Source organism: Myxine glutinosa, chromosome 2 (assembly GCF_964187855.1).
Source record: "Myxine glutinosa chromosome 2, kmMyxGlut1.1, whole genome shotgun sequence".
Lineage (NCBI taxonomy): Eukaryota > Metazoa > Chordata > Myxini > Myxiniformes > Myxinidae > Myxine > Myxine glutinosa.
The window spans coordinates 175834422-175848939 of record NC_136262.1 but is presented as its reverse complement, the minus strand read 5'-3'; the positions used below and the strand labels follow the sequence as shown (position 1 = coordinate 175848939).

At 45.5% G+C, this 14518-nt stretch overlaps 1 protein-coding gene across 2 annotated transcripts in view; it reads right to left on the bottom strand.

The window, feature by feature from the left end:
- Positions 1-14518, bottom strand: part of MAP2K5 (mitogen-activated protein kinase kinase 5) — a 395167-nt gene that overhangs the window by 170274 nt on the left and 210375 nt on the right. For both annotated transcript variants that reach the window (XM_078771935.1, XM_078771937.1), the window contains exons 11-12: positions 14379-14460; positions 11226-11287 (exon numbers count right to left, since the gene is read on the bottom strand). In XM_078771935.1, coding sequence (XP_078628061.1) covers positions 11226-11287; positions 14379-14460 — 144 coding nt within the window. The remainder of the gene's footprint in view (positions 1-11225; positions 11288-14378; positions 14461-14518) is intronic.

Sequence of the window (14518 nt, the reverse complement as noted above, 5' to 3'; positions counted from 1 at the left end):
AATGTGGCCAAATATCTCTACCTTTGACTCATCTGTCATAATGATGACATTCTGGGGTTCTTAGAGACTTCTTTCAGCATCTTGCGGTCTGCTCTCAGGCTGAACTTGCTGGGGCGGCCTGGCCTGAACAAGTTGGCAGTTGTTTGGAATCTTCTCCACTTGTAGACGATCTTCCGGACAGTCGAATGATTGATTACAAATTGTTTGGAGATCTTTTTAAATCCCTTCCCAGACTCGTAGGCATCTATAACCTTCTTTCTGAAGGCCTCAGAGAGCTCTTTTGATCTAGGCATGGTGACGCCACACACTTCAACAACAAAGAGCAAACCAAGCTAAATGTCTGAGGTTTAAATAAGACAGGTTCCTCCAAGATTCTCTCTAACGTTGTTCTATTCATTTGCACCTGAGCTGGTGCACCTGATTCTAACTTTCGGCATTTGAAGTAGTGATAAATGTAGGGGTCTACTTACTTTTTCCACATGCGAAATTTGCATTCATGTTTATTTAAATTATAAAATGGACGACAAAATGTAAATGTTTCATGATATTTGTTATATCACCTTTATCTATCAATATTGTTGAAATGAAGATCAAATAGCTGTATGTTGAAATATGTTGAAAAAGTCAAAACTTTACATGGGGTGTACTTACTTCTTCATGTGACTGTGTGTGTGTGTGTGTGTGTATGTCTATATATGAAGAGTTCAGATGCAAAAACAGATATATCCATTTTTGCTGAAATGAGAAAATCAAGATTTTCTGCTGTGCATTCCAGGTGAAACCCATCAAAATGACATGGGCTGTATCTTAAAATACGTGGACGCGATCGGGTTTTGGGAGAAAATGATTTGCCTACTGAAACGGAGGTATTGAAACATATGCTTCGGTAAACATAGTTCAGTTTCATCAAAAATGGCGTTTATCGGTTTTTGCGCCTGAACTCTTCATATATATATATATATATATATATATATATATATATATATATATATATATATACACATACATACATACATACATACATACATATTGTTGCGGATATGAGGACTGTATATTTTTTTTGATTGTGTGAATTATTATTATTGGTTATTCTGCGCCTCCTGCCTCCGGAGCTGTGTAAAGGTCAAAGGGCATCCCATAATTAGTCCATAAAGCATCCACACCACAGCCAATCATAGAATACCCCTGTTCAATAGTTATATCTTATTCTGTGTTTTAGGGTAAGGCTGTGTCTCCCATTAATTGAAGTACTCCATTGCACCAGTGAAAGAGATAGATTCCCTTCATTCCCATTCCCAAAACCTCCATTCCCCCTTTTCGTCGTTTGGCAATTACCTCCCCTCCAATAACCGCCATTGACCACGAGGCAGGGTCGGAGAAGAAAGGCGTGTCTCCACCTCGTCATAGAGGGGAGGAGTGAGCCAGCCCCACTCGACCAACCATGAGCCAGGGGTTTGGCTAGAGAGGGCGGAGGAAGAGCGATCGGGGAGGTTCGCAAAGGTTGAGGGGCGGGGCCTATATAACCCACAGCGCGACGCTCCCCAAGCAGTCGAGCTTTGAAGAAGAAAGAGAGGCGCTGAGAGGAGGGAATGAGCAGGCGTGACCGCAGCTAAAATCCGCAGCGCGACGCTCCCAAAAGAGAAGCTGAGACAAGCTTTGAGAGAGGAGCTTTGACCGGCAGACAAAAGGGAGCCCAAGCCATTGAGAAGAGAGAGGGTCCAAGAAGCAGAGCTGAGTTGTGTGGTTTTGGTCGTCAGTGGTTGCGTTGTGGTGGTCAGTGGTTGCGTTGGTTGCGTTGAGTTGTCGGTGGTGAGTAGTGATTGGACCAAGAGAACATAGAGAACATCCAAGGAGAGGACATCCCAGAAAGCACAAAGCCTGTTGTAATCCTGGAAAAGCAGCGGCGGCCACAGCAGCAACAACACCCAACAGCCGCTTGGGGCCTGGACGGCGGTTTTGAGCAGGGCCACGACAGGATCGGTGGCATCGGCGGCCATCGAGGTCCAGCCCAACGTCCCGTGCGGGATCCTTCCAGCCAACTCCTGTCATCATTCCCCGTGTGAGTCTGTCTTTTGTTTGTTCTGTCCCTGGGTTAATTAAGACTGTAGGTAAGCTAGTATTTGCACTGTGTCACCTGCGTCTTATGTGTTGTAAATAAACGTGACTGCTTTCTTTTTGCTTATGTGTGTAAATAGTAAATAAATTTAGTAGTATTTCCAAACCTTTCTTTGCCTTCGTCTTCCTCTTTGCATTCGTCGTTTTAGTCTTTTCCAGATTGGGCAGCTGCGGTGCGATACGGCCAAAGTTTGGGGTGAATCGGGTGAGTTGGGGAAGAATCGGGGGAACTGTTAGTGTTAGGTCGCGGTAATACACCACCGCTCGGTCAATATAACATCTTAACCGCGACAGTAACAATTGGTGTCGAGGAGTGGGATACGAGGCCCGAAGCGCGCTTAACGCGCTCAAAATTACAAGCTGCTGAAAAATTGTGTTTTAAAGAAATAAAACCCGAATTTTCAAATCGCGCCATGGCTGGTCAAGGCGATCGGATGCCGGTGGGTGAGCTAGAGATAGACGGGGTGGAATCGACCCAGGACCTCGGGGAAATGTATGTGGAGGAAGGGGAGGAGGAGAGCAATGGCAATGTGGTTGAGGGAGTATCAGGCGCACAAAATGGCGCTCTCGCGCACGAGGTATCAGGCGCGCAAAATGGCGCCTTTGCGCACGCGGTTACAGCGGCACCAAATCTAGCCGCGCCCGTGACCGTAGCAGCGCCGCTGGGGAATTCGGACCTTTTTATGTTACAAATGGGGGCCCTTATGGACAGGCTAGAAGCAAAAATGGATGCTCAGGGTGAGCGAATGGGACAAATGGGGGAACCGGATGGATGCTCGGAGTGAGCAAATTGAAGCAACAATAAACGGAATGAGGGCCGATAGGGAGGAAAGGGAGCAGAGGGACAGAGACCGCAAGTTGGGCGAAAGGGTCCCACGGGTGCACGAGGGGGTAACGCGGGTCAAGAAGCGCCGGTTGGACGAAGTTGAGAAAAGCACGGGTACAATGACAGGGGTAGAAATCGCGACCCGGGGTTTGGAAAAGCCGGCGACCGCTGAGGTAGAGGAGGGTGTTTTATTAAAGCCAGCGGTCGTCGAGGTGAATAAAGAAAAAGCAGTGCTGGGAATTAAAATTGAAGAGATGACGGAGGTAGCCCGGGAATTGCAGGGAGAAATGGAATATGTACAAAGTCCCTGCTCAAATCATAATGGTATGCTCACTAACCAAATAAAGAGTTTGCAGGTTTTGGTGCAGGGAGGAAGAAGAACCCCGAAGGTGAGACGTGCTGTGTATTGTGCGGGGAGATTTTGTAAGAGGATGTTTGGCGACAAAAGAATTTTCGCGCGCTTGGGATCGAGGAAGCATCCGGGCGTTGGTGAAGGGTCCCGTGTGAGTGGAAATGACACGTGTGTGGGAAAAAAGTGTGCGTCGGCGAGTGGGTGTGTTATAAAGTGTGGGAGTGAAACCGAGTGCGAGCGAGAATGCACGTCGGGGTGTACTGAGTGTGACACGGAGAGTGAGTTGGTGATGGCGCAGGTGCGAGAGGGCACATCGGAGCGCGAGTGTGAAACCGAGTGCGAGCGAGAATGCACGTCGGGGTGTACGGAGTGTGACACGGAGAGTAAGGTGGTGGTGGAACGCGTGCGAGGAAGCACACCTGAGTTGGTGGTAGCGCGAGTGTGGGAGAGCCCATCTGAGCGCGTTAGTGGGTGGATGCCAGAGTGCACGCCCATGGTGAGTGTTACGGAGGACGTAACGGAGGAGAGGTGTGGACCGAGGTGTGCGCAAGAGTGTGCGCGAGAGGTGTGGTGTGTAACAGGGAGAGCGTTGGTGGAATGTACGGACGGCGTTGGAACGGCGGGTTTTGCGAGGGTGAAAGGGGTAGCGTATGCGTGTGAGCATGCCGGTGAAGCATCGACGGTAACTGGGTTAGCGGTTAGAGCGACGGATAGCCGATGCGAGCACTCGGTGCGTGGAGCCCTTTGTTGGATGCGAGGCCCGGCGCGGATCGAAGCTGCGTCGTTTCTCTTCGAAGCGTCGTTGCCGATTCGGGCTTGGCCCCGCCCCGCACGGTCGAGTCCGGGCCTTGGCGGGCGAGGCGACCGGTCCGGTTCAAGGGCGAGTGGGAGGAAGCGGAACGGTGCCCCCTCGTGGGGACGGGGTTCCGACCGGGGGAGATTGAGCCATCGGGCCCGGGACCGCAAGGTGCCGCGCCGAGATGGTGCGTGGAACCTCGGCCCAACCAAACCACCTCCCTTGAACCGAAAGCCGGACGGATTCAACCTGCAGGCGACCAAACCACCCGAATTCATTGCTCGGCTTTGCGAAGCCGAGTTTAATGATGTCATGACGCACCGAGCCTAGGATATAGCGGACTGTGATGATGGTGATAGTGATAGTGATAGTGATTTGATACGAAATTTAGAAAAGTGAATAGAATTGGCAGTAATTGGAAAATTTTTGATTGGTTGAAATTTGGTGAGCAAAATTGATAGTGGGACCTCCCCGATGTGGTGGGATGGCAACTCTGTCATCCCTCACACCACCAGGGGGGCAAAGGAGCACTAGGTTTATGGGGTTTATGGCAGTGAAAACTAGCCCGGGTGGGTTAGGATATTGTGTGTAGGGCCCTAGAAGATGACAGTAGGTAACGTTAAGGTTAGTTAGTGACAATGACACCTGTAGTGGGGACGCAGGTAGATTAGCGTGGATGATAATGACGTGGGAGCGCAATAGTTTAAAGGGGCAACTGGGAAGCGCAAGTTTCAGAGGGGAGGAGTTAGATGAGATGATGCCGTGTGTTTGAGGATTGAACAGGTGTGATTGCACAGGTGTGCAACTGAACAGGTGGATGAAGCAGTGTATGAGTGAGTGATGGTGATGTGTATTGTGATGACCAAATGGTCCAGGAAGAAAGGAGGGTGCAGGTGGCACCAGGTGTGAGGGCACATGTGTGCAACAACAGGTATGGAGAATGGTAGTGTGGAATATATGGAGTATTGGAATGGATGGTCGTGGAGTGAGTATGGTGGAAATTGTGGAGTGGAGTGGATGGTGCGAAGGTGTGAATGGGGGAAGAGTGGACCCCCATCACGGATACCCGGGGCGGGTAGTGTAAGTGTTAGGTAGAGGGTACAGGTAAATTGTGGTTGGATATTGGCATCTGTGGTGCGGGTGAAAGAATGGTCTTTGGATGGGTGCATTAGTGTTGTGGAAATGGCTGGGCGTGTAGCCTGTTAGTGTGTGTAGTTGGTTGGGCACTCCACCACTGTGAGGATGTCGGCCAGGTGAGGCCGCAGGTGGGCTCTGGGAGCCGGTAGTAGTTGTTGTGGATGGGGCCCGAGGATCCGGAGGACGGACCCGGGTAGCCCAGTGCCAGAGGGCACCGAGTGGGGTGACAGAGCCAGGAGGGGCTTTCCCCAGTTAGTTAGGTTAGGGTGAGGAGCTAGGTAAGCTCGGGTGTCAACTGCAGTGGTGGAGGTGTGCAGGTGGGTAGACCTGCTGGGAGAGCTACACGTCACAGCCCAGAAATTGTGCGAGGGCACCGGGAGATGAATCGGGGGAGTGAGACCCCAAATTGAGAAGCACCACAGTTTGGTCAATGGGAATTGGTTTTTAGAACCCATAGTGTAAGTTGGCCAATGGATTGGCAGGGAGAGACCCCGGGTAGTGTAAAGTGTGTTAAGGTCATTTAGAGGATAGTTAGGATTGGAGTCTCCTCGCACCATCTGCACCCACTCACCTGAGGTGACAGGTACTCCATACCATGCCATGTTTTGATTATTTTTTACTGTGCAAATGTTTGGATTGTGAGACGCATCATGACGTGGGTGTGACATTGTGCGTAATTCCATCTCTCCCTCCTTATGAGGATTGATGACGAATTGGGTGATGGCAAATTTTGGATAGTGGGGGAGTGAAGACGAATTTGGTATAAGGGAAATAAGGGGAAGACGTGACGGTAGCGACGGATTGGTAATGTGTAGATTTTTGTACATATGGGGTAAGGGCAAGGGTAGTGTAGGTGACAGGGGGGTGACGTACGGTAGGGACGAGCTTTCTCATTTCGCTCTCCGTGCGCATTTCGCCTTGCATTGCCTTATTGACGTGTACCCTTGTGACCTTACCCCTTGCTCATTTCTCTTGTCCCCCTTTTGTCTCCCACATGACCTGTGCGCCATTGGGCGCCAAGGGGAGCGTGCGTGAGTCGGCCATTGTGCGCCCGGCACTCTCAGAACCAGCTGTCTGCATCGATGCACCACATTATGGACCACATGTCTGTGGCCGAGCACCACTTATGGACCCCATGGGTTGGGGTATGGCCCCTCTGCTGGAACCGGCCATGAGGGCCCGAAATCTTGCTGGCGGACCTTGGCCACAGGGCACCGATGCCCCACAGGTGAACCACACGTAGTCGGCCCTGTGGGCCATAAATAAAGAAAATAAAATGGACACGTTGGGCACACTTTATTGCAAATAGGCCGCCAGTAAGAAAATGAAAGAAAGACAACATCTGGAAGAACAAATAATAATAACCAGCAGAGGGAGCCGAAGAGCAAGAGATCACCTGCAGGGTTAGGGGTTGTTGGTTTTATTTTCTTGAACCATGGTGACTGCACCGATTGGTGCTTGGGTGTGTATTGGTGCGTTTTTGGGTGCTTTAATGGTGCATTGATGCAGAGCAGACTGTCTCCCCCCAGAAAGAACAATCGCAGGTCCTGGGTTAGTCTTGTAAATAAAAATAGCGTCATTGTAAATAATGCTCCCCACCGTCAGTGTGTAGTTTGAAGACCATTCTGCAATTCGGTTAACTGTGGGCGTAAGTCTGTTAGGCAAGGTGCAATGGAGCAGCGGGACACATTTATTTATGTTTTAAAACTGTCGCACTCAAGGTCAGGTTAAAAGTAGAGGGAACTACACCTACGTGTCACACTAAATAAAAGTTGTAGGCCCGGTACGTGCCTAAGAGGAGGAGGGTGCAGTGTTGCGGATATGAGGACTGTATATTTTTTTTGATTGTGTGAATTATTATTATTGGTTATTCTGCGCCTCCTGCCTCCGGAGCTGTGTAAAGGTCAAAGGGCATCCCATAATTAGTCCATAAACCATCCACACCACAGCCAATCATAGAATACCCCTGTTCAATAGTTATATCTTATTCTGTGTTTTAGGGTAAGGCTGTGTCTCACAATTAATTGAAGTACTCCATTGCACCAGTGAAAGAGATAGATTCCCTTCATTCCCATTCCCAAAACCTCCATTCCCCCTTTTCGTCGTTTGGCAATTACCTCCCCTCCAATAACCGCCATTGACCACGAGGCAGGGTCGGAGAAGAAAGGCGTGTCTCCACCTCGTCATAGAGGGGAGGAGTGAGCCAGCCCCACTCGACCAACTATGAGCCAGGGGTTTGGCTAGAGAGGGCGGAGGAAGAGCGATCGGGGAGGTTCGCAAAGGTTGAGGGGCGGGGCCTATATAACCCACAGCGCGGCGCTCCCCAAGCAGTCGAGCTTTGAAGAAGGCGCTGAGAGGAGGGAATGAGCCGGCGTGACCGCAGCTAAAATCCGCAGCGCGACGCTCCCAAAAGAGAAGCTGAGACAAGCTTTGAGAGAGGAGCTTTGACCGGCAGACAAAAGGGAGCCCAAGCCGTTGAGAAGAGAGAGAGGGTCCAAGAAGCAGAGCTGAGTTGTGTGGTTTTGGTCGTCAGTGGTTGCGTTGTGGTGGTCAGTGGTTGCGTTGGTTGCGTTGAGTTGTCGGTGGTGAGGAGTGATTGGACCAAGAGAACATAGAGAACATCCAAGGAGAGGACATCCCAGAAAGCACAAAGCCTGTTGTAATCCTGGAAAAGCAGCGGCGGCCACAGCAGCAACAACACCCAACAGCCGCTTGGGGCCTGGACGGCGGTTTTGAGCAGGGCCACGACAGGATCGGTGGCATCGGCGGCCGTCGAGGTCCAGCCCAACGTCCCGTGCGGGATCCTTCCAGCCAACTCCTGTCATCATTCCCCGTGTGAGTCTGTCTTTTGTTTGTTCTGTCCCTGGGTTAATTAAGACTGTAGGTAAGCTAGTATTTGCACTGTGTCACCTGCGTCTTATGTGTTGTAAATAAACGTGACTGCTTTCTTTTTGCTTATGTGTGTAAATAGTAAATAAATTTAGTAGTATTTCCAAACCTTTCTTTGCCTTCGTCTTCCTCTTTGCATTCGTCGTTTTAGTCTTTTCCAGATTGGGCAGCTGCGGTGCGATACGGCCAAAGTTTGGGGTGAATCGGGTGAGTTGGGGAAGAATCGGGGGAACTGTTAGTGTTAGGTAGCGGTAATACACCACCGCTCGGTCAATATAACATCTTAACCGCGACAGTAACAATTCTCTCTAACGTTGTTCTATTCATTTGCACCTGAGCTGGTGCACCTGATTCTAACTTTAGGCATTTGAAGTAGTGATAAATGTAGGGGTGTACTTACTTTTTCCACATGCGAAATTTGCAGTTAGGTTTATTTAAATTATACAATGGACGACAAAATGTAAATGTTTCATGATATTTGTTATATCACCTTTATCTATCAATATTGTTGAAATGAAGATCAAATAGCTGTATGTTGAAATATGTTGAAAAAGTCAAAACTTTACATGGGGTGTACTTACTTCTTCATGTGACTGTGTGTGTGTGTGTGTGTATGTCTATATAAATATATATATATATATATATATATATATATATATATATATATATATATATATACATACATACATACATATATATATATAGTCACGTGAAAAAGTAAGTATATATATGTATAAAATATGTATAAAAAGTATATACAGTGGAACCTTGACTTACGAGTGCCCCAACTTACGAGTTTTTCGAGATACGAGCCGTCGCTCCGGCAGTTTATTGCTTTGAGATGCGAGCCGAGATCCGAGTTACGAGCTTTCGCCACCCGGTCACGTGGTTATCTTGCCGTTCAAGTACGTATCTCTGTCGTATAGCGCTGCATTTTTTTTTTCGCATTTTGGTTATTTCGAGTTCACGCCGCCAGGTGGGTTCTGGTCACGTGGTTATCTTGCCGTTCAAGTACAGTACGTATCTCTGTCGTATAGCGATGCATTTTAGTTTTCGCATTTTGGTTATTTCGAGTTTACGCCGCCAGGTGGGTTCTGGTCACGTGGTTATCTTGCCGTGCACGTACAGTACGTATCTCTGTCGTATAGCGATGCATTTTAGTTTTCGCATTTTGGTTATTTCGGAAAATTTCATGTTCATGTCGAACATTTCATGTTCATGTTCATGTTTTCATGTTCATGCCATGCCAGGCCACAACTTGTTCAGAGTGCCGGCGATAGCTCGCCTTCTCTTTGTGGAAAACACGGTGAGATCCTTAACATCCAACAACTAATGGGACGCAAACGGGGCGCCCAGTTTAGCGGTACACACATTGATGAATCACCCTGCCTGTGATTCACCCATGACAGGTTATAGCTGGGTCGGGATTCAAACCCAGGCTGGACAGTTTAGACTTTAGAGTCAAGTGTGCGTACCTCCAGTCCAGGCCATCCTGCCAACTTGTATGCTGCATACAGGTGAAATATAAAGCGCGAGATATTTTTATATATACTGTATATTAAAAAAAAAATTGGTGTGGTTTTTGGCGGGCTGGAACGGATTAATAGCATTTCAATGCATTTCAATGGGGAAATTTGATTTGAGATACGAGCAATTTGAGTTACGAGCTCGGTCACGGAACGAATTAAACTCGTAAGTCAAGGTTCCACTGTATATATGTATAAATATATGTATAAATATATATTTTAAAAATATATATATGTATGTATATATATATATATATATATATATATATATATATATATATATATATATATATATATATATATATATATATATATATATATATATATATAGATATATATATATAGATATATATAGATATATATATGTATAAATATATGTATAAATATATTAAAAATATATATATATATGTATATATATGTATATATATATATATATATATATATATATATATATATATATATATACACATACATACATATAAATATAAATACAAAAAATAAAAATAAAAAAGATATAAAATAAATAAAAAATTATATATATATCTATATATATATCTATATATATATCTATATATCTATATATATATATATATATATATATATATATATATATATATATATATATATACATATACAGTATATATAGTATATACCATATATATATACAACCCTTTCAGTGGTACTGTGGAAATATGGTAGAGTGGTGTGGTGACCTAGAATAATGAGCAATGTGTTGGAGCCAGGAACACCCACACAGGACAACAGGAACAGGCTTAAGCTCACAAAACTTCTGACAGGAACACAACTGTGACTGCTCAAGCCTGGTTATTGCACACCTGCCGCTGGCCTTGCACAGCTATGCAAGACGTGCCAGCAGCCGTTACAAGTCGGTGGCTATCCTCATTCATCATTCTGTCAAAAAGGCCTGGTCCTCGGGCCTTCCAATGAAGCTGTCCGAGTTCCTGACTTACCGGTGGCCATAACCAAGTGGTGGTGCAAAGTGCCAGCTACCTTGTCCACCTTTTACACCAGCCCAATCATATGTTTGCCTACAGGTTTGCCAGCAATTTCAATCATGGCCAATTATAACTACTGGCTTGTGCTTTTTAAAGCAAAGAACGTTCAATAGCAATGGGTTATTTAAATATCAATTGGCTCATTTGCACGATGCGAAACGTGACATTCTCACTCGCGCTTTCAAATCAACCCGAGGTGCATATTGGGAAAGAACTTGGAATTAACCTTTGTTTACAGCCTTGAGTATAACTAAGTGGATTTAGTGCAATAAGTGTAGTTACCGTTTTGTTGTTTTTAGAGGTTTTACTCCACCACATGCAAGTATCAGAAACCGTGCGTGAAAGTCCAAACTGCTTCGAGGACAACAGCTTCACAGATTCCATCCCCAGATCGACCTGTTTTTTGTTTCGTTTCTCGATGAAGACTCGGTCGTTTTGAGGGACAACATGATTTGAAAAAGGTGTCAAGGTTTTTTAAAGTCCAAGTTATGAGAAGGAAGAACAAAGCCAAACAGACGGGACAGAGTTTATGTGAAGGAGGTGGGTTTCCCATGAAGGGAAGTCTTACCGCCACAGCAATCCTACCGAGGACAGGTTCTGGAATGACCCCGTAGATGTCCAATGAACCACCTAAATGAGGAGAGGGAGTTAAATTCTGCCACCGTAATAAGCGTATTCACAATAGTTTATTACTCATCATGAATACAGATTTCACCGCATAATAAACACATATGTGCAATATTCTAATGCCGTGAACTACATGATGTGTTTACATGAAATGAAGCGTAATCTTGAATGCCTCTTCCTATATATCTCAACTTTAACGCATACTTCGGGTGCCAATGTGCATATTGAAACATAAAAAAGATTGTGAACACAATTAACAAAAAATATGGGAGATTTGTATGATTGCCAATCACATCTGCTCAATCTGTTGCGTTTTTTTTTTTTTTTTTGTATACAAGATCGAGGCTCGTGTAAGAGCTAACATTGATCACAAAAAGACAAATTGACGCATAAAACATATGATAAAGGGAGCTGGAGACGAGTAGGAGAGCAGGGACATCGGGAGATCTGTGGGAGGGAGAGGGCTTGGGGGGAGGAGGTATGGGAAGCAGGGCGGGAGAGGGGGGTGTGAAAGGTTAAAAAAAACAACACATGGACACTGCTAGGGCTTCCAGGAAAGAAGTCGGTATTTCAAAAAAGTAGATCTGGGGTGAATTAACGGGGGTAGAAAAGAACAAGGTTTTGGATGAGGGAAGATAAGAGATGGTGGTTCTTTCTGTGCTTCCGGCTAAAGGATTATCTTACGGCCATTTCGCTTCAGGCTCGCTCTTTAGAGGGGCATGCTACTAGGGGCATTTTCCCCTAATTATGGCACAACTGTTGGCCTTCATTGTGGGCATTTAACAAGGCACAAACGTTATTGACTTACTGTTGTGGATTAACAGCTCAAAACCTCTTTGCACAACACAACGCAGTCTGCAAGTAAACTCCTTCTGGTGAAACTCCCAAAATCCAGCTCGCTGTTCACCTCCACTCATTACTTCCTCGTTTCCCCGCCCGTGGAACCAACTTCCACATCCTTTTCAATCTCATTCTTTCCTCCAGGGCTTCAAGATTACTGTTCACCCCCATCCCATACCACGACATTTGCCACCCGCATGAACCTTCCACAAGCCCATCTCTTTCCAGGATTCCAGTTTTCCCTTACACTTCTGGAATCGAGAGTTTGTGGCTCTGTCAATCTTGTTCACTCCCTGTGTCCTCCCCAAATCCTCATCCTTCTCCACATCCCTTATTCCAACAAGTCTCCCTCTATTTTGTCTCTCAACCCTCTTGACGTGTTGGCATTTTCCACCACCTCCTCTTTCTACTGTTCTTTACGTTCTGTTAAGTCCTGGTCTGTTGTGGGTTCAAGCTCCTCCATGAGCCTCGACTGTGCATACAACAAACACCAAAAAAATTAATAAATGCTGCAGCCAACCTTTTGAACCAACTACGATCTGCCATATGCTCACACTTCCACAACCTATATCTGAGCTACCTTTAAGGTAAGGCCATTTTACAACTTGATCAACGTGGAATTTATATCTGTGGAGTTATTAACTGCCCTGTTACATGAAACAGACTGTAGAATTTTAATACCTTAAATCCTCCCTTCCAGCCTCCACCCTGCCTATTGTGATGTGTTTGGTGAGGTGGTGTAAAAGATGCTGCATCAACAGCAGTAAACTTCCAGAATTTTTTTTAAATGTTGAAGCCTCCAGTCAAGGACTATACTCGTATAGTCCTCATCGAGGCCAGGCCTTAAATAAAAAAGCTGCATAAAGAGAAATGAAACAGAGAGAATGTAAAGTTAGAGTGAAAATGAGTAAGAAAAGTGTATGATGAAAAGTGTATGATGTTTGTTTGTGAGAAAGAGAGATTGAAGCTAGGCCGGTAGCTATAGTTTGAGTGAGACAGAAAGTAAGACCAGCAATCCTGACACAGAGTGTGTAAGATGGTTCCAAGCACCACTTTAACGCTCCTAAGTCTGAACGTTAGTACTACCCTAAGCGGTTGCTGTCTACAACCTATGACATTAGAATTAATTTATATGCTTAAAATATTTATTTTATTTAAATTAATTATACACTTGAACAATGTAGAACACAAATCACCTTCCTACCGCTTCCAAAAACCAGCAGTTTGGCAGACTTGGACATGTTAAATAAGGTGGTGTACAAGACACTGCAGCAACTGCGGTAAACTTCCAGAATGTTTTTAATACGACCTTTAATATCATTATTTTATTTCATTTGAATTGTTTAAACCTTAACACTGCATGGGGTAAGGTGTTCTTTGAACTCTCGACTCTCCTACTCTTCGCGAAGGACACCGTGGGATCCTTAACGTCCACCAGCTAATGCAGGCAGACAGGACGCCCTCTTAAACGGTCCATCCAAGAGACAGCACACACAACGATGAATCACCCTGCCTGTGACACATCGGGATGGCAGTTTATACCTGGGTCAGGATTCAAACCGAAGCTCGGCTGCTCAGAAATGAGTATGTGCACCTCAAGGACATCCTGCCATCCCATAACATGTCTATATTTATCCATTCATATCTCCAAAATTATTCACACTAAATAAATCTACAAAATATATTTTTCCCAACTGGGTTGTTTAACAAAAAAACAAAAAAACATCAAACATTTAAATGTTGTGAATGTTATCATTTTGTGGACCACCCTTTGTGTGAAAAAAAAATGAAATAAAAGAGCTGCAACCAAGTTCCCCATTTTAAAGCCTGCCTCGGAAAGTTGTTGATCCATGCTTGTTCGAGGAGGCGGCATTCAAGGTTACGCTTCATGTAAACACGTCATGTAGAAGGATTATTTCCCTCGCAAGCAAACATGACTGCAATGCATTATACACTTCTCACCTGTCCCACAACCTATGAAAGCAGATCTGTAACCCATATCCAAAATTGGCAACGTTTTGATATACGTACTGCTAACCGCCGCTCGAAGCAAATGGCAAAAAAAATGAAATGGCCTAAGCTCTCAATTCAAAACCGCAACAAATGCATGCATCGGGGTGGGGTGCCGAGGGGTGAGGGAAGAGATTGACAGTAATGCATAACAGAGACGAGTGCACTTACATCAACTCAAAGTAGAACCATAAACAATGCAGGTCATGAGAAAGAACATTGTTACTTTGACCCCATCACTCACCATCCATAAATTCCGTGCAGATAGAGACCCGATTTTCAACAAAGAAGACCCCGTAAAAGGCGATGATGTATGGAGAGGAGCACTGATGCAAAGATCACAACATTCCACTTTATTATGACAAAACAGGCAATCACACGGCA